This window comes from Canis aureus, chromosome 4 (genome assembly GCF_053574225.1).
Source record: "Canis aureus isolate CA01 chromosome 4, VMU_Caureus_v.1.0, whole genome shotgun sequence".
Lineage (NCBI taxonomy): Eukaryota > Metazoa > Chordata > Mammalia > Carnivora > Canidae > Canis > Canis aureus.
In genome coordinates, this window is record NC_135614.1 from 25,658,278 (window position 1) to 25,677,168 (window position 18,891).

General features: G+C 35.7%; 1 protein-coding gene and 1 long non-coding RNA gene across 12 annotated transcripts in view; one reads left to right on the plus strand and one right to left on the minus strand.

The window, feature by feature from the left end:
• The window catches only part of LOC144312352 (uncharacterized), a 52,030-nt gene that overhangs the window by 31,701 nt on the left and 1,438 nt on the right, over window positions 1-18,891 (plus strand). The gene's annotated exons all lie outside the window — the stretch shown is intronic.
• The window catches only part of CFAP70 (cilia and flagella associated protein 70), a 96,431-nt gene that overhangs the window by 26,174 nt on the left and 51,366 nt on the right, over window positions 1-18,891 (minus strand). For all 11 annotated transcript variants that reach the window (XM_077894948.1, XM_077894953.1, XM_077894951.1 and 8 more), the window contains 8 exons: window positions 17,867-17,958; window positions 10,036-10,096; window positions 9,514-9,708; window positions 7,685-7,816; window positions 6,860-6,985; window positions 3,450-3,583; window positions 3,213-3,328; window positions 2,786-3,013 (listed from right to left, as the gene is read on the minus strand). In XM_077894948.1, coding sequence (XP_077751074.1) covers window positions 2,786-3,013; window positions 3,213-3,328; window positions 3,450-3,583; window positions 6,860-6,985; window positions 7,685-7,816; window positions 9,514-9,708; window positions 10,036-10,096; window positions 17,867-17,958 — 1,084 coding nt within the window. The remainder of the gene's footprint in view (window positions 1-2,785; window positions 3,014-3,212; window positions 3,329-3,449; window positions 3,584-6,859; window positions 6,986-7,684; window positions 7,817-9,513; window positions 9,709-10,035; window positions 10,097-17,866; window positions 17,959-18,891) is intronic.

Consider the following 18,891-nt stretch of genomic DNA (forward strand, 5'->3'; position numbering starts at 1 on the left):
TATGGAACATTTATCAAGATAGATCCTTTGCTGGATCACAGAACAAATCAAAATAAATTTAAAAGGATTCAAATATGCAAAGTGTGTTTTCTAACCACAATGAAATTAAATTATAGATAAAAAACAAAGATACCTGGAAAATTCCCCATATGTTTAGAAAATTAAAAGTATATAAAACTAAGAAGTCAGGAAATGACAGATGTCAGGAAGGATGCAGAAAAAGGGGAATCCTCTTACACTGTTGGTGGGAATGCAAGCTAGTGAAGCTACTCTGGAAAAAAAACAGTATGGAAGTTCCTCAAAAAATTGAAAATAGAGCTACCCTATAACCCGGCAATTGAACTACTAGGTATTTACCCCAGAGATACAAATGTAGTGACCCAAAGGGGCACCTGAACCCCAATGTTTACAGCAGCAATGTCCACAATAGCCAAACTATGGAAAGAGCTCAGATATCCATTGACAGATAAATATATAGAGGATGATATATATATAGTATGTATATTGTATATATATTGTATATATTATATATATATATAGTATACACACACTATATATATATATATATATATATCATTACCCAGCCATCCCCAAAAAAAGATATCTTGCCATTTGCAATGACATGGGTGGAACTCAAGAGTATTATGCTAAGTAAAACAAGTCAATATGAGAAAGCCAATTATCAGATGATTGCATTCATATATGGAATTTAAGAAATAAAACAGAAGCACAGGGGAAGGGAGGGAAAAATAAAACAATACAAAAATCAGAGAGGGACACAAACCATAAGAGACTCTTAACATAGGAAACAAAATGAGGTTTGTTGGAGGGGAGGGGAGTGTGAGGAAGGGGTAAATGGGTGATGGACATTAAGGAGAACACATGATGTAATAAGCACTGGGTGTTATATAAGACTTATGAATCACTGAACTCTACCTCTGAAACTAATAATACGCTCACTATATGTTAATTGAATTTAAATAAATTTTTTAAAAATAGAAAAAAATAAAATTAAAAGCACACTGCTAACCCATAGTCCCAGCAATTCAACTCCTAAGTATTAACCCAAAGAAATGGAAGTGTATGTCTATAAAAATACTTGTAGACAAATATCCATAGCAGCTTTATTTTAATAGTCCCAAACTGGAAACACTCTAAATATCTATCAATAGGTGAATAGATAAACATATTGTAGTATCTCCATATAATGGGATACTATTTAGCAATAAAAAGGGATGAAATACTAATATAGGCAACAGCATGTTTGAATCTCAAAATAGTTGTGCTTAGTGAAAAAAGAACATACTGTGCAATTCTATTTAATTCTAGAAGTTCTAGAGAATTTTGGGAATTTTAGAATTCTAGAAAATTTCTAAAATTTTAGACATGCAAGCTCATTGATGGTGACAGAGAGAGACTTGGTGGTTGGTTGTCTGGAAATGGGAGCCAGAGAAAGAGATTCAAATGGGCACAAGGAGGGATGCCTGGGTGGCTCAGTGGTTGAGCATCTGCCTTTGGCTCAGAGCATGATCTTGGGACTGGGATCGAGTCCCACAGCAGGCTCCTTTTCTCCCTCTGCCTGTGTCTCTGCCTCTCTCTCTCTGTCTCTCTGTCTCTCATGAATAAATAAATAAAATATTTTTTAAAAAATGGGCACAAGGAAAGTTTTGGAGATTTGGGGTATGTTCATTAACTTGATTGTGGTGATGTTTTCATGGGTATATTCATACGTCAAACATATAAAACTGTATGTGTTAAATATGTGCAGTTTATGAAATGTCAATTATACCTCAAACTATTAAAAATACATGCACGTAAAATAACAATATGCAATAACACATAAACAAAATAACATATGCAAGAAAGGCATATACATATTAAACAAAGGCACACATATTAAACACATTAGAATGATTGATTTCCTAAAATGGAGGAAAGGAGAATGGCAATGAAGAACAGGGAAAAAGGGAGTGTGTGTGTGTGTGTGTGTGTGTGTTTATAAAAACATGAATAAACTTGAGAATCACAAGGGTGGGAGAGGGTGCCTGGGTGGCACAGTCCACTAAGCATCTGACTCTTGGTTTCACGTGAGGTCATGATCTCAGCATCTTGAGATCAAGCCTGGCATCTGGCTCCGCGCTCAACGTGGAGTCTGCTTGAGATTCTCTTTCTCCCTCTGCCCCTCCTGCTCATGCTGTCTTTCTAAAATAAAGAAATCAATCTTTAAAAAAAAAGAAAAATAGGGATCCCTGGGTGGCGCAGCAGTTTGGCGCCTGCCTTTGGCCCAGGGCGCGATCCTGGAGACCCGGGATCAAATCCCACGTCGGGCTCCCGGTGCATGGAGCCTGCTTCTCTCTCTGCCTGTGTCTCTGCCCCTCTCTCTCTCTCTCTCTGTGACTATCATGAATAAATAAATAAAATCTTTGAAAAAAAAAAGAAAAATAATCACAAAGAGATTGAGAATGTTGTTAAAGAAAGTGAGGGGAAAATGAAAGAAATTTACTCTTCTACAATGATACCCCTCTTATGTATACACAGAAACAGTAAATTCTCTAAGACTAAAAAACCCAAATAGCAACAGTAAAAGCTTCAGACTTTCATTCATATGAATGAGGAATTATTTAGAAGGAGTCTTTCCTGGTATCCCTGGGACAACTCAAAACTCTGTCTACTGATTCATTTGACAATTATTTAACTGGGTGTTATATACCTATTACGTGCCATGTCCTATTCATAAGGCCATTACTTTTCCCAATAGCCACTTATTTCCATTTTCTGGTCCTACCTGCTGGGGCTTCCACCTTAATTGCTGTTGCAGAAGAACCATTAGTGATTCCCCAAGGGCCTAAACTGGATTCTTCTACTTTCCCTCCTTCTTCAATGTACTCAACAGTACCAGTGCTCCTCTGCTTCATTATTTGTGCCTGTAGCATTCGTGCCTGAAGTTGTTTGAAGGCCTCATGAAATGCCATTTCCATTCGAATATCATTGTTTTGAATTTCATAGTACAAACCTGAAAAAATAAAGATGTTGAAATAAATGTGACTAGTTTTCCACCACCATAAACTTAAGAACTGCAACATTTCACTTGTATTTCCCATATTCTTACCAAAGTGTAAGAACGACGTGATGAGCCATTACAGAATGAAAAGAGAAAGTGAGAATCTTATAATGGAAGAAAACACAATCTATATCACAGGAAAATACCATACCAAGTAGAGTCCAGGCTACAACATTAGTTGGTTCCAAGCAAGTAGCATCCTCAAAGAAAATTTCTGCCTGCTCATAGTTCTCCATCAGGACAGCCAGGACACCACAGAGCAACAAGCTGAGAAGAGACCACCAACATAATTAACAGCATGGTCCCATGTCACAGTCATGGAACCAAGAATATTTCATATAAAAGCTTATCTGCTCCTACTCATTCTTCATCTCCCTTTCACCCATACCTTTGGATATGATTCTGGTTGAGAGAAAGGGCTTTTTGAAAACACTCCTGTGCTTTGATGTTGTCCTCAGTTAGAAGGCAGAAGGCACCATAGTCCAGCCAGTGTTCCAGATTCTGTGGCTCCCGGACCAACCTCTATCCCATGAAGCATCAGGAAGACCAAGGTTATTGTAACACTATGTCATATTTTTTATGCACATAATGCCATAAATACTTTAAGTTTATGATAGCAGAAATTAAGTCCTTTTTTTTTGTTTACCACTGAATTCTGAATGTCTAGCACAGTCACTATTCTGGCTCATAGTATGTGGTGAATAAATAATTATTGGAATAATTTTAAAATTAAATCTTCAAGTCATTGCTTCTTAGTGTCAATGTCAATGGTCACCATAAATTCCTCTAACTACTTAGGAACCCAGATTCATTTTATATCAAGCCCTGAGTTTGGCTCCCTGCTCTGTGGGAAGCCTGCTTCTCCCTCTGTTCCTCTTCCTTGCTCGTGTTCTCTCTTGATACTTCTCTCTTTCAAATGAATAAATAAAATCTTTTAAAAATTTGTTTGTAAAAATTAGATTGTGGTGATGGTTGCACAATTCTGTAAATAAACTAAACACCACTGTACACTTTATTTTTTATTGAAGTATAGTTGACGTACAATATTGTATTTATTAAGATACACAACATAGCGATTTGACAATTATATGCATCACAAGATGCTCACCACAAGTATAGTTACCATCTGTCACAATACAAAATTATTATATATTCTCTATGCTATAATTCTCTTATTTATTTATTTATTTATTTATTTATTTATTTATTTAGTGGTTTATTTATTAAACTTATTTCTCTTATAACTGGAAGTTTGTGATTCATTTATTTTATAACTGGAAGTTTGTACCTCTTAATCCCCTTCACCTACTTGCCAATTCCTCCACCCCCCACACAACTCAACACCAAAAAAACAAATAATATGATTAAAAATGGAAAGAGGATCTGAACAGACATTTTTAGAAAGACATACAGATGTCCAAGAGATATGTGAATATATGCTCAACATCACTAATTATCAGGGAAATGTAAATCAAAACCACAAAGAGCTATCACTTCACACCAGTAAGAATAGCTAGTATCAAAAAGGCAAGAAATAGCAAGTGTTGGTGAGGATGTAGAGAAAAAGGAACACTTGTGAACTGTTGGTGGGAATGTAAATTGGTGCAGCCAATATGGAAAACAGTATGGAGGTGCCTTGGGAAATTGAAAATAAACACCATACAACCCAGTAATTCCACTTCTGGGCATTTACTTGAAGAAAACCTAAACAGTAATTTGAAAAGATATGCACCACTATGTTTATTGAAACATCATTTATAATAGCCAAGATATGGAAGCAATCTAAGTATCCATTGACAGATGAACGGTATAATGAAAATGTGATATACAACAGAATATTATTCAGTCATAAAAAAGAATGACATCTTGCCATTTGCAACAACATGGATGGACCTAGAAGGTAATACACTAAGTGAAAAAGTCAGACAGAAAAAGATAAATACCATATGATTTCATTTATGTGTGGCATCTAAAAAACAAAACAAACAAACAAAACCAGAAGTTTATTCATAAATAGAGAAAAGTGGTGATTGCCAGAGGGAGGAATGGAAGGATGGGCAAAATAGGGATTAAGATGTACAAATCACCAGTTATAAAATAAGGAATTCACAGGGATGAGAAATACACCTTAGGGAATATAGTCAATAATATTGTAATAACTTGTATGGTGACATAATAAATATGCTTGTTGTGATAAGCATTTAGTAATGCATATAATTGTCAAATAACTACATTGCATATCTAGAACTAATGCAATATATTATATTCAACTATACTTCAATTAAAAAGAGAATGTCATATAAATAACATTATACAGTACCTAACCTTTTTTTTGTAAACTTATTTTTTATTGGTGTTCAATTTGCCAACATATAGAATAACACCCAGTGCTCATCCCATCAAGTGCTCCCCTCAGTGCCCGTCACCCAGTCACCCCACCTCCTGCCCACCTCCCCTTCCCCCACCCCTAGTTCATTTCCCAGAGTTAGGAGTCTCTCAAGCAGTACGTAACCTTTTGAGTGGCTTTTTTCACTCAGTATAATGCCTTTGAGATTCATCCAAGTTGTATTAGTAGTTCATTTCTTTTATCGCTATATAATATTTCATTATATAGGTAAATCATTAGTTTGTTCGTTTACTCACCCTTTAGAAGAACATTTAGGTTGTTTTTGGTTTGAGCAATTATGAATAAAATTGCCATAAGCATTCATGTACATAAGATTATACTTCTTTAAGGTAAATACCCAGGAGTAGGTCATATGGTAAATGTATAAGAAATTGTCAGGCTCTTTTCCAGAATAAGGCTTTATTATTATGCATTTCCTCCAACAAAGTATAAAGGTTCCTGTTACTTTTTATCCTCACTAGCACCTCATGTTGTCAGCATTTTTCATTTTAGTTATTCTAATAAGTCATAGTAGCACCTTATTGTGGTTTGAATTTGTATTCCCTAATGGCTAATGATGTTGAACATCTTTTCATGCTCTTAGTTACCATATTTATATCCTCTTTAGTGAAATACCTGTCCAAATCTTTTGCCCATTTGTATTTAGTTGTTTTTCTATTGTTGAATTTTGAGAGTTCTGAATATTTTGGATACAAACCCTTTGTCAGATATGTTTTGAAGATATTTTCTTCCAGTCTCTACTTTTCTTTTCTTTCTCTTAATAGTATCATTTACAAGAACACATTTTTAATTGTAATGAAGTTCCATTTACCCTTTTTTTTTAATGGATCATGCTTTCATGTCATGTCCAATAACTCTTTGCCTAAATTCCAGGTCATGAAGACTTTCTCCTTTGCTTTCTTTTAAAATATTTATATGTTTTACATTCAGACCTATGGTTCATTTTAAGTTGATTTTTTTAAAATTGGGCTCCACACTTTGTGTGGAGCCCAACATGGGACTTAAACTCATGACCCTAAGATCAAGACCTGAGCTGAGAGCAAGAATTGGATACTCAATCAACTGACCCACCCAGGTGCCCCTTAAGTTGATTTTTATACAATGTTTGAGGTTTAAGTCAAAGTTCATTTTTTGCATATGGATGACTAGTGGGTCTAATACTATTTTTTTTTTGAAAAGCCTGTCTTTTCTCCATTGAATTTCTTTTATACCGCTGTCAAAAATGTAATGGCCTTATTTGTGTGGACCTATCTTTAGACTCTATCTTATTGATTTATGTGTCTATCCTTTTTTCAGTTCCGTTGGGTTTTAAATAATTAAAAACTACTATTTTTTATACCCACACTGTACAAATAATAGTAACAACTATCACTGGGAAGACATTTAATTACCTCTTCATAATATACTGCTGCCATTTCAAAGTTCTCATTGACTTCTGCTTCAAATGCAAAGAGTCGAAGCTGTTCACTGCTTGTATAAATGGTTGGAACAGTGCCTTGGATATCATCTGGCATGGTCTTATCAATATCAAGATGTTAAACAAAACAAAGCAATTACAAGTAGAGTCTTATATGAATAAACTAGATATTAGACCCAGTAATTAAGTTGAAAATGATATTGGAGTTTCCAGGGTTGTGAGATTGAGCCCTGTGTGTGGTTCCACAATGACTGGGGAGCCTGTTTTGGAATTTCTCTCTCCCCCTGCCCACTGCCCCCTCATCCCCTGTCTGAAAAAAAAAAAAAAAGAAAAGAAAAAAAGAAAAAGCACGTTTGAAGTGTCATTGTCATTCAGGTATAATACCTGAAAGCTCATAATGTTTCTTAGTTTTGATTGCCAGTCATGGAGAACAAACTGAGAATTGCACACATTCACAGGAAAGCAAACAGAATTGCACACATTCACAGAATAAATAAAATAATGATTTTTGTTTTATAATTGAATTAAGTGATTTTATGTATGTCTTTTATCCATTACATTTATGACAGTTATGAAACTTATTATTCCAGGAAGTTGAATTATTCTCCCTGTTCTCCCCAAAATTAGTTTTATAATTTAGGCAGTTTCTTATTCTCCTTTGTCAGTGCCTAGCACAGAGCAGACACCTCATAAATGTTTGCTAAATGAAGCAAGAAAGGAAGTAAGGAAGAAAGGAATCATTCAGAGACTTTGATGCCCTGCAGAGAAAAGGAAGGGCTCTTAGTTCTTGAGCATCTACCTGGTTTAAGGCCACATGCATCTGATCCACCAAGAACACATAGAGCTCACTAATAAATGTCTGCAGTTCCTCCTGGCTTTCAAATGATGTTGTCTTCAAATACTTCTCTCTCACAATCTTTACTACGGCATGCTGTAAGAGACATAGATCATCCATTTGATTAGAGTCCAGCACCATGCTGACAACACAGGCCTTCCTTAAGCGTCTGGTCTAAGGCTCATCAGAATTTCAGAAAGTAATTGATTTCTCCTTTGGTAACTGCTAGAATGTCAGCTTTCTGATTTTCCCCCAGTCAACATATTCTGCATGACTTCTTTTCTTGACATCATCACTAATATTGTCAGTGCAGAACTTATATCATGTGAAGAGAGTCATAAAGCTAAAGAAGACCTCAGCATTAGGTTTATGCATTACATCGTTCATGGTGACCACATGATACAAGAGAAAAAGGCCTGATATGACAGTCTAGAGAATGGAATTCTGGTTCTAATCTGCCATTGTACAACCTAAAAAATTACAGTTAGTATCTCATTTTCCTCATTTGTATATTGTATATTGATGTGTACTTCTGGTCTTATTATCTTACTTCAGAAGATGATTGAGAAGCCAAAGAAAGATAACAGATAGGTAGTGAAGTTTAAAATGCTATACAGATAACATATTGCTATAGCCATGACAGCTTTTTCCCCCCTAAGCTAATATTATTGCCAGGTTTTGTACTAAGCACTTTCCATGCATTATATTATTTAATTCTCAAAATGACCCCATGTGATAGTATTATTCCTCATTGTTAGGTAAAGAAATTAAAGCTCAGAAAGATAAAGTCATTTGATCATCCATCTAATAATGGTAGAACAAGGAATCAAACTAAGTTGTGACTATGCCACCTACTGAGAAGAGCTCTTTACCTCCATGAGCATCAGTTGTTTTTTACCTTATTACTATCTAATAACTACAGTACAGGACGCATAGTAAATGTAGAGTGGCAATCCAGTGTAGGAGTTAAGAATGTAGGTTCTGGAGCAAGAAGACTGCCTGAATTTGAGTCCCATCTTTTTTTTTTTTAGGATTTTATTTATTCATTCATGGGGGACAGAGAGAGAGAGAGAGAGGCAGAGACACAGGCAGAGGGAGAAGCAGTTTCCATGCAGGGAGCCTGATGCAGGACTCGATCCTGGGACTCTAGAATCACACCCTGGGCTGAAGGCAGGTGCTAAACTGCTGAGCCACCCGGGGATCCCCCTTGAGTCCCATCTTTAACCTTTACTAGTTCTGGGACCTTGGGGGAAATTATTTAACCAATTAATATGGCATTTCTCTACCTGTAAATGAGTAATATATACCTCACAGGGTTGTTGTTAGGATTAAATTAGTAAAATATGAAGCATTCAAAAATTTTTCTGGTGTACAGCACTCAATAAATGTTAATCATTATTATGTAGGAAATTATTATTAAGTAAATATTTTTCAAATCTTAGTGATTCTGTGGACTATGGAAAGATAGGAAATGGGAGACAGATAATTAGTCATGGAATCAGTACAAGTATAGTTTCTGCCTGCTACAGCAACATGAAACCTGGCTCAAAATCTGGCCTAGCTTCAAGTAATGACTTAGTTTCTTCAAAGCTCACACTTGGAATAGATATTGAACCATTCCAAGGCTTTGCACAAGTGGAGCTTCTCATATTCTATCATAGGGAACATAACTCTTTGCACCAACAGCAAGAATGGTAGAAGCATAGCTGAACATGACCAGAGAAAAACTAATAATAAGGCATGTAGAGAGGATGCTTCATAAAAATCCATTGAATAAGTAAATGAATATTTACCTTGAGTTGTTCTTTGAAAGCAAAGTATTTTCCTGAGCAGTTAAGTTCATAGTTGAGCTGGCACTTCTGCTCCTCCAGGGTTTCACTATCCATATCACTCCCCAGTTTGGCCACTTGTTTTCCAAACATCCTATGATACTCATCCAGAATAGCTCTAGAAATATTCTTGACCTGCGTGTGGTAGTCACTTACCGCCTAGGAAAATACAAAATGTCTGGTAAAGAGGCCTCGAAGAGATCAAGATATATAATGGAAGTCTGAAACCAGATTGGGTTTTACGTTCAATAATGCTTTAGGTATAAACTGCCCTTTAATTTTCAGCTCAGAAACTACCGGCCAAGATTAAATACTGTTCACTATTCATTATTTGTCACTGGTCACAAACTGAACCAGGAAGGGAAATAGTGAAGCTACAATTTCTCACCCCTTCTATAAAACATACTGAAGAGTCTATGCCTTATTTTCAAATGAGTGCACTCAACACCTTATTACTTATAGTTTCACCTTGGCTCTGGCACTTACCTTCTGAGCTCCTCCTGTCCGACGAGTAAGAGGTGGCCTTGGAGGAATCATTTCCTTGACCCTGTACCAGAAAAAAATGACAAAACAAAACCAAACTTTATTATCTGCAGATTTCCTGTCCGACGAGTAAGAGGTAGCCTTGGAGAAATCATTTCCTTGACCCTGTACCAGAAAAAAATGACAAAACAAAACCAAACTTTATTATTATCTGCAGATTTCTATTCTCTTGTTCCTACTTCCAAAGGGCCTATATGGGAGAGATCTAAGTTCTGTTCCCATATCACACTTGAGCACTGCAATTCTCTCATGTAAAACCTAGATGTGAACCATAGAATAGTATATGGCTGTGGACTAGATAGGGAAGAACCCAGGAAGTAGCTGCTCAGAAAGTAGCTGGGTTGTACTTTTGGCTAATTTGAGCCCTGGCTTTACTCTTACACCTTTTTAAAAACTGCTATTGCTCTCAAGAGATTGCTTGACTTAAGAGTTGGCAAGAAATGGGTGTTATCATTTTAGGTGCACCCTGTAGAGTCTCTGAAAGAATGAAGTTTTGGAAATCTAAACAGTACAGCCAAGTGAATGCTTATCCTTCCTTTCTATCCAGGATAAAAAGTATACTCTTGACACATAATTTATGACTGCATTAAATGATAATAATTATATCAGATGTGCTGATTAAGAAAATATATTTTGTCACTGTCAACGTACTTATGCCAAAACTTCTAACTTCCATTTTTGGGACACCTTACAAAAACTAGAGGATATTAAACTCTTAGCTCTTCTTCCTTATAATTTCAGATCCTATTGAAGTATATAGTATTGCCTTAAAGTTTACAATCAAATTCACAAATTAAATTTTTATTTAATAGGTCCTATGTAATTGTCTACCTCTGCTCATAATTTCTAATTTTAGTTTTATTTATTTTAACAGGTAATATATCCCTATGATTAAAAACTTATGAAGTATAAAACAATATATATTAAATTGTCTCCTTGTTGTGGACCTTGTTGACAACCCTGTTGTGTGGTCTCCCAATATCTTCTCCAAAGACAATGTTATTTATTCACTCATTCAAAATATATACTGAGTCGCTATCATTCATCAGGAACTTTTCTAAGTGTTGGGGATAGAGCATTAAATAAATTAGACAAGGGGCACCTGGGTGGCTCAGTGGTTGAGTGTCTACCTACAGCTGAGGTCGTGATCCCGGGATCCTGGGATCGAGTCTTATAACAGGCTCCCATTAGGGAGCCTGCTTCTCCCTCTGCCTATGTCTCTGCCTCTCTCTTTGTGTCTCTCATGAATAAATAAAATCTAAATAAATAAATAAATAAATAAATAAATAAATAAATAAATAAAAATTATTTCCCTCATGGAGCTTATATTCTAGTGGAGGAAAGAAAGAATGATTAAGATAAATATGTTAGTGATATGTTAGTGACATGGAGAAAAATAATGCAGTAAGGCAGACAGACTATGTTGGGGGTTAGGGTGGTGAAATAGGGAAACACATTTCCTCAAGCCACTTACTGAGATGGTAACATTTGAGTAAAGATCTCAAGGAAGCGAGGAAGCAAGTTGTGTAGATATCTGGGATAAGGAAAGTACAGACAAAGGGAACAGAAAGTGTAAAGGCCTTGCTGCAACAGTGTGCCTGGCATTTGTGAGGAACAGCAGGAAGCCAAATGTGGCTGGACAGAAAAAGTGAGAGCACTGTACATACAGAATATGTTAGCACTTGTAGGCCATTGTAAGGACTTAGGCTTTTACTCAGAGTGTGCCAGGGAGTCACTAGTAGTTTCTGAGCAGAGGAGTTAGTTACAGGAGTTGACCTCCATTTTAACACAATCAGTATAAAATAAATTGCCCAAATGTCCATCAACTGAAGAATGTGGAATAATGTGATATACCACAGTTAAATATTATTCAACAACAAAGAAATGAAGTACTGATACATGCTATAGTCTGGATGAGCCTTGACAGCATTATGTTACATGAAAAAAGCCAGTCACAAAGACCACATATTGTATCATTCCATTTATATGAAATGTCCAAGGCTGGAAAATCTATACAGACAAAAATTAGATACATAGTTGCCTATGACTGCAGGGTTCTGGGTTGGGTGCTGGCATGAGAGTTGGGAGGAAATGGAGAGCAACTGCTAATATGTATGTGGTTTCTTTTAAGGGTAAGAAAAGTATTATAAAATTGATTGTGGTGAAGGCTATACAACTCTGTGGGTATACTAAAAGCCACTGAATTGTATGCTTTAAATGGGTGAAGTGAATGCTAGGTGAACTATATCTCAATAAAGCTGTTACTTAAAAAAAAAAAAAAAGAATAAACTGAAAGGTAGAATGTAGGGAGACCAGGTGAGAGATTACTATGACTCTGACCAGAAAGTTTATGAGAAATAGATATATGACCTCTCTCCATATTAGATCAGGAGAGGTCCAGGCTCCATATATAAATTTGGGAGCCATTAGGATACAGCTGGTAGTAGAGCCATGAGATTAGATAAAAACCAAGGAAGTTAAGGTAGATTGAATAAACGTCCAAAGACTGAGCTCTGAGAGACTCCAACATTAGAAGCTGGAGAGATAAAGAAGACCAGAGGAGGAGGAATAAAACCAAGAGGGTATGATATCCTGAGAGCCTGGTAAATAAAGTGCTTGAAGGAGGACTGAGTAATTACTCACTAATAATAGGTCACAATGACCCTGGAAACATTGGATTGACCCCCATCATTGGATTTTTTAAAAAGATTTTATTTATTCATGAGACACACACACACAGAGAGAGAAAGAGAGAGAGAGGCAGAGACACAGGCAAAGGGAGAAGCAGGCTCCCTGCAAGGAGCCCAATATGGGACTCAATTCTGGATCCCAGGATCACACCCTGAGCTGAAGGCAGACAACTCAACTGCTGAGCCACCTGGGCTGCCCAAGAATGCATTAAATTTATGTATATTATTATACATTGACATAGATTCAGCAGATATATATATATATATATATACATATATATATATGCATGCCTCAGGCAGGAACCAAAGGCAAATTACCTTTTATGAGTATTGGGTCTGATTTTCTAACACTGCCATTTTAATTTTCCTTTGCTCTATAATAGTCATTTGGGCTAACTTGGAGGAGAAATCTATCTTCTACCTCCCTACAGCCAAAGAAAAACTTTCAGGTAATAACCATATCTCATTAAAAACTCTAAGAATAGGGGCACCTGGGTGGCTCAGGTCCTGATCCTGACATCAGGATCTGAACTCCTGATTGTGAGATTGAGCCCTATATCAGGCTCTGCACTCAGCAGGTTATCTGCTGGAGATTCTCTCTCCCTCCCCTTTGCCCCTCTCCATCACACTTTCTCTCTTTCTCCCCCCATCTCTTTCTAAAATGAATTTATCTTTTTAAAAATAAGATAAAATAATACTACTGTGCTGCATATTTGAGGAGTACCTGGTTCAAGCCCCATGTTGGGTATAGAGATTACTATAAAAAAAAAAAGAACTTTAAAAAACCCCAAGAAATAATACTGTATTGCATGTTTGAAAGTTGCTAAAAGAGTGGACCTAAAAACTCTCATCACAAGAAAAAAAATTTTTAACTAGATTTGTTGTCATAATCATTTCACAATGTATACAACTATTGAGTCATTATGTTGTACACCTGAAACTAATACAATGTTAAATTTCAATTATACTTCAATAAAAAATTATAAAAAATTGCACCTACATTTGCTATAAAACCTTCATTAAGCATGCTGTTATTTTGTCACTCAATATTCCCTATGTAAGAGCTCAAATGAGAAATCTGTTTTAGAATTTAATGCCAGGAGGAAATCTGATCTCTTTTGGAACTAGTATGGGTCCTCCTTTATGATTAAAGCTGCATAAATTTATAGGACTTCCTTTTTTGTTAGAGAACTAATATTTGGTGCTTATTTATGAAAGTTCTACTTAATACTTGCCTCCTCTTTGTTTCCAGAACTTGAGTTTTTAACTCTCTATTTCCAGTTTATCAACTTTATTTTTATATATGTAATTTATAGTAAATATTATCAACTTATTTTTGGAAAGAGACTAAACAGTTTTAAAAAGTTTTGGGGATCCCTGGGTGGTGCAGCGGTTTAGCACCTGCCTTTGGCCCAGGGCATGATCCTGGAGACCCGGGATCGAATCCCACGTCGGGCTCCCAGTGCATGGAGCCTGCTTCTCCCTCTGCCTATGTCTCTGCCTCTCTCTCTCTCTCTCTGTGTGTGTGACTATCATAAATAAATAAAAATTTTTAAAAAATAAAAAGTTTTGAAATTTTTGGTATAAAGGATAAATGTACCACTTCCAGCAAGTCATTCTCAAAAGAACACCTCTAAATGATTAATACTTGAAAAAATGTTTAATCTCACTGAATCATTTATAATGTAGATTAAAATTAAAATGAGAAACTTTTTCCCCTGTCAAAATAGCAAATATAAAAACGTGTTGTGAATGTATGAAGAAGGAGTAGGCTCATATTATCACTTGTGGGATTGCAAACATTTTGGAAGGCAACATGGGGATAGTTATCAAAGCCCTTAAAAATAAGTTTCAGTAGTAAATAACCTCCAAGATAAAAAGCTATCATTTCCTTTCATCCTGCACTGAGCATAGTGCTCCTCAAGTTGAAGTCTAGATGTCAGCAAAATCATAGAGTAAAAAACTCTAAACTCCCATCCCTTTGTAGAAACATTGAAAAATACAATAAGAAACTGTCAGAACCAACTCTGCCAGAACTGTGGAAGACAGTCAAAGGCTTATAGCAACCAAGCAAATACCAAAGTAAGAAAAAGGCAATTACAATAGTGTTACAGCTTTGTGGCATTTTTACTTGCCCTTGCCTCACCCCATTCCCAGCTCAGTGGCAAATTGAAAATGGAAACCAACATTTCCAGTGTGGCACACTGGGCTCTGATTCTGGAGAAGCAGAGCAGACTTTGTTCCCAAGTTATTTCATTTGTTCTAACCTATCTGGGGCTACTTGAATGACTGACATAAGGCACTCAATTCTGTTTCTTCTTTCTTGAAATCCACTCATGGTAGAAAACCAGTGGGTGTGCATTGCCCTAAAACATGGTAAGGTTATCAAAAACTCACAGCTCTGTGGGACAGAAGATTATGGTTACCACACAACAAACCACCTAAGGCCTAGGAAGAAAAGCCTGACAGGTTTTTTGGAAATTAGGGTATTCAAAGTACTTGTGTAGAAGAATTTAGAAAGCTGCACACATGTTCAGGACAGGATACATGTTCAGAAAAGAGCTGAGAAGACCCTAAGCTTCTACCACTGACTGATCTATAATCCCAGTGGAAGCAGAAAGTGAAGGCTGAGGCAGAATTACAAACAGCCTCGTTAAGAGTTAAAAGAATGCTCCAGGGGCACCTGGGTCAGATAAGTGTCCCATTCTTGATTTTGGCTCAAGTCATCATCTCAGGGTCATGAGACTGAGTCCCACCTCAGGCTCCTTGCTCAGCAAGGAGTCTGCTTCTCTCCCTCCCTCTGCCCCTTTCCCCATTCACATGTTCTCTCTCTCTCTCTCTCTCAAAAATAAATAAATAAATATTAAAAAAAAAGAATGCTCTAGCATGGAGTCATTCACAAAGATTTTTTAAAAGATTTTTTGTTTTATTTTTATTTTATTATATTAAGATCCTGGCATTTAAGAAAATCTCAATCAAAACACTGACTGAACACAATCTATAACTCAATAATTAAGAACAGCAAACCCCAGGGAAGGGGAAAATCTGATTTCCAAAGTTCCCACATCATAATATCAAACTGTTCAGTTTTCAACAACAAAAAATCACAAAATGCATTAAAAAGTAAAAGTATGGCTCTTTCAAAAGAAAAAAGAAATTTATGGAAATTTTTCCTGAAGAAGCCCAGACATTGGACTTGGTACAAAAAGATGTGAAATAAAGCAACTTGTGCTCAAAGAGCTAAAGGAAACCACAAACAAAAGATTAAGAGAAATCAGGAAAATGATGTATAAGCAAAATAAGAATAGAATATTAGTAAAGAGACAAATTATTAAAAGAGCAAAATAGAAAGTCTGTAGTTGAAAAGTACGATCACTGAAATGAAAAATTTACTAGAGGGTTCAACAGATTTGACTTGGCAGAAGAAAGAATGAACAAACTTGAATATAGGAAAATTGAAATTGCCTAGTCTGAGGGACATAAAGAAAAACAAATGAAAAAAAGTAAACAGGGACTAAAATCTGTGGGACACAATCAACATACACAATTTGTACAATCAATATACACCTTATGGGAATCCCCGAAGGAGAAGAGAGAGGAAAAGGAGCAGAAAGACATGAATCTATACATCCAAGAAGCATAACAATTTCCAAGCAGAATAAACTTAAAGAGATCTATACTAAGACAAATTGTAGTCAAATTGACAGAAGCCAAAGACAAGAGAAAAACTCAAAAAGCAGTGAGAAGAGTGACTTGTCACCTAAGATAAACAGATAATTTCAATAATGTCAATAAGAATAACACAAGCTATTGAGGCCAGAAGGTACTAGAGTAACATATTTAAAGTTTTGAAAGAAAAAAATGCCAGCCAAAAATTCTATATACAGCAAATTACCCTTCAAGAATGAAGAAGAAATTAACAAAATAAACAAAGAGTCTATTAGTAAAACCTAATCTATAAGAAATGCTAAAGGGAGCCCTTCAGGCTGAAATGAAAGGACATTAGTAAGTAACTGAAGAAATAGGGAATACTGGTAAAGGTAAATATGAAACCCAGTATTATCATACTTTTGGTTTGTACTCCTCTTTACTTGTTTTTAGAAGGTAAATGCATAAAATAGCAGCTAGAAATCTTTGCTAATCTGTGCTAATCTTTTGCACAACGTATAAAAATATAATCTGTGGTAGGAGCCTGGTTGGCTTGGGTCATGATCTCAGGGTGGTGAAACTGAGCCTTGTGTCTGGGTCTGCACTCAGTGGGGAGTCTGCTTGACATCCTCTCTCTCCCTCTCCCTCTTACCCTCTCTCTCTAAAAAATAAATCTTAAAAAATCTTTAAATAAATAAACAAAATCTGTGACAACAATAATATAAAGAGGGAAAGATGGAGACATAGAGGAGCAGGGTGAATAGTATTGAAGCTTAGTTGGTATTCTCAAATTAGGTTGTTACAGGTTTAAGATAGTCATTATAATTCCCAAGGTAACCACAAGAAAAAAGAATGAAGACTCAAATTACTAAAATCAGAAATAAATAATGGGGACATTCCTCCCCATTTTATTAAAGAGATAAAAAGAATAGTAAGAGAATATCATGAACAATTGTCTATCAACAAATTGGATAACCTAGATGAAATGGACAATTTCCTAGAAACACAATCAAAACACTATGGTACAATATAAAAACAGTTTTTAAAAATTACATTTATTTTTAAAAATTACATTTATTTATTTATGACATGAGTAAAGTTTCTATATTACACATTGTTATATATTATTATGTGTGTAATATAGAAACTTTACAATAATTCCAGAAGGATAATACTAGTTTTTTTTAAGTGGCTATCACTGAGTGAGTAGAAATCTGAGTGTTTTTGTATAGTTGCTGATCTCAATTTTTTCAAAACCTTTATTTTTTTTAATAATGAGCACATAATGCTTTTGTAATAAGAAAACAACAGGAACAAAGAAAACTTCATCTGAGGCAGAAAGCATGGAAAACTATATTTATGAAGACAATCTGAATTCCTTTTATTTATACCTAAAATGTTTTTGCAAAACAAATATAAGAACCATTGCTACACACCTTCTGGCTAGCTCCTCAGGCATTCGCTTTGGAACCAAGGCTTTGTCCAGCTGAATCTCCAACACGATGTATGTCCCTGCTTCTACATATTGCTGTAAAGATAGTTTAATTTATTCTTTCCATTAAAAACAGATATTTATGAACAAATTTTAGTAACATAACATTCACAATATAAGTAAGAAAACTGCATATCCAACTATCTGTATAGAGCTTGATCTTTCTATATTTTTAATATAGAAGAATAACTGAAAAAAAAAGAAAAATAACTGAAAGAAAATAGTAACAGTGGTTATCTCTTGCAGAAAAGCATTTCCAATTTTTTTTTAATTTTATTTATTTACTCATGAAAGACACAGATAGAGAGAGAGGCAGAGACACAGGCAGAGGGAGAAGCAGGCTCCATGCAGGAAGCCCGATGTGGGACTCGATCCTGGGACTCCAGGATCAGGCCTTGGGCTGAAGGCAGGCGCCAAACCGCTGAGCCACCCAGGGATCCCCGCATTTCCAATTTTATTCTTGGAAATTTCTACCTCAGCTGAAGCACTTCAGCACATTTTTTGGAAATGTTTTAAGTAAATGCTATTCTTTCTGCCACCAAATCTTTGAAGACCTGAAGAAATATTCACATAATGTTCTGATATTCCCACTCACAGCATCCACATCATTATCTACCAACTGCAACCTGATGGACACTTCCAGAATCTTGCCAGTATCCTAAATATAACATCCCAAATTGAACTTATCATTTCCCTTATATTAACCTCTCTTTTGACATTTCTCTTAATAATTTTTTCATCCTTCTAGAATGTAAGGCTTGAAACTTGAGTTATCTTTAGCTTTTCTTCCTTAGCACCCTCAAACTTCCCAATTCTAGATCTTGTCTTTTCAAGTTTCTGACTTTCTTTACTACAGCCTCTTTCCTAAATCAAACTGGCATCAACATTCATCTCTACTATGATAAAAACCTATAAACTGATATTTGAAGCCTCTATCCCAAATTCATTCTCTTGTTCATTCTCTCTCTC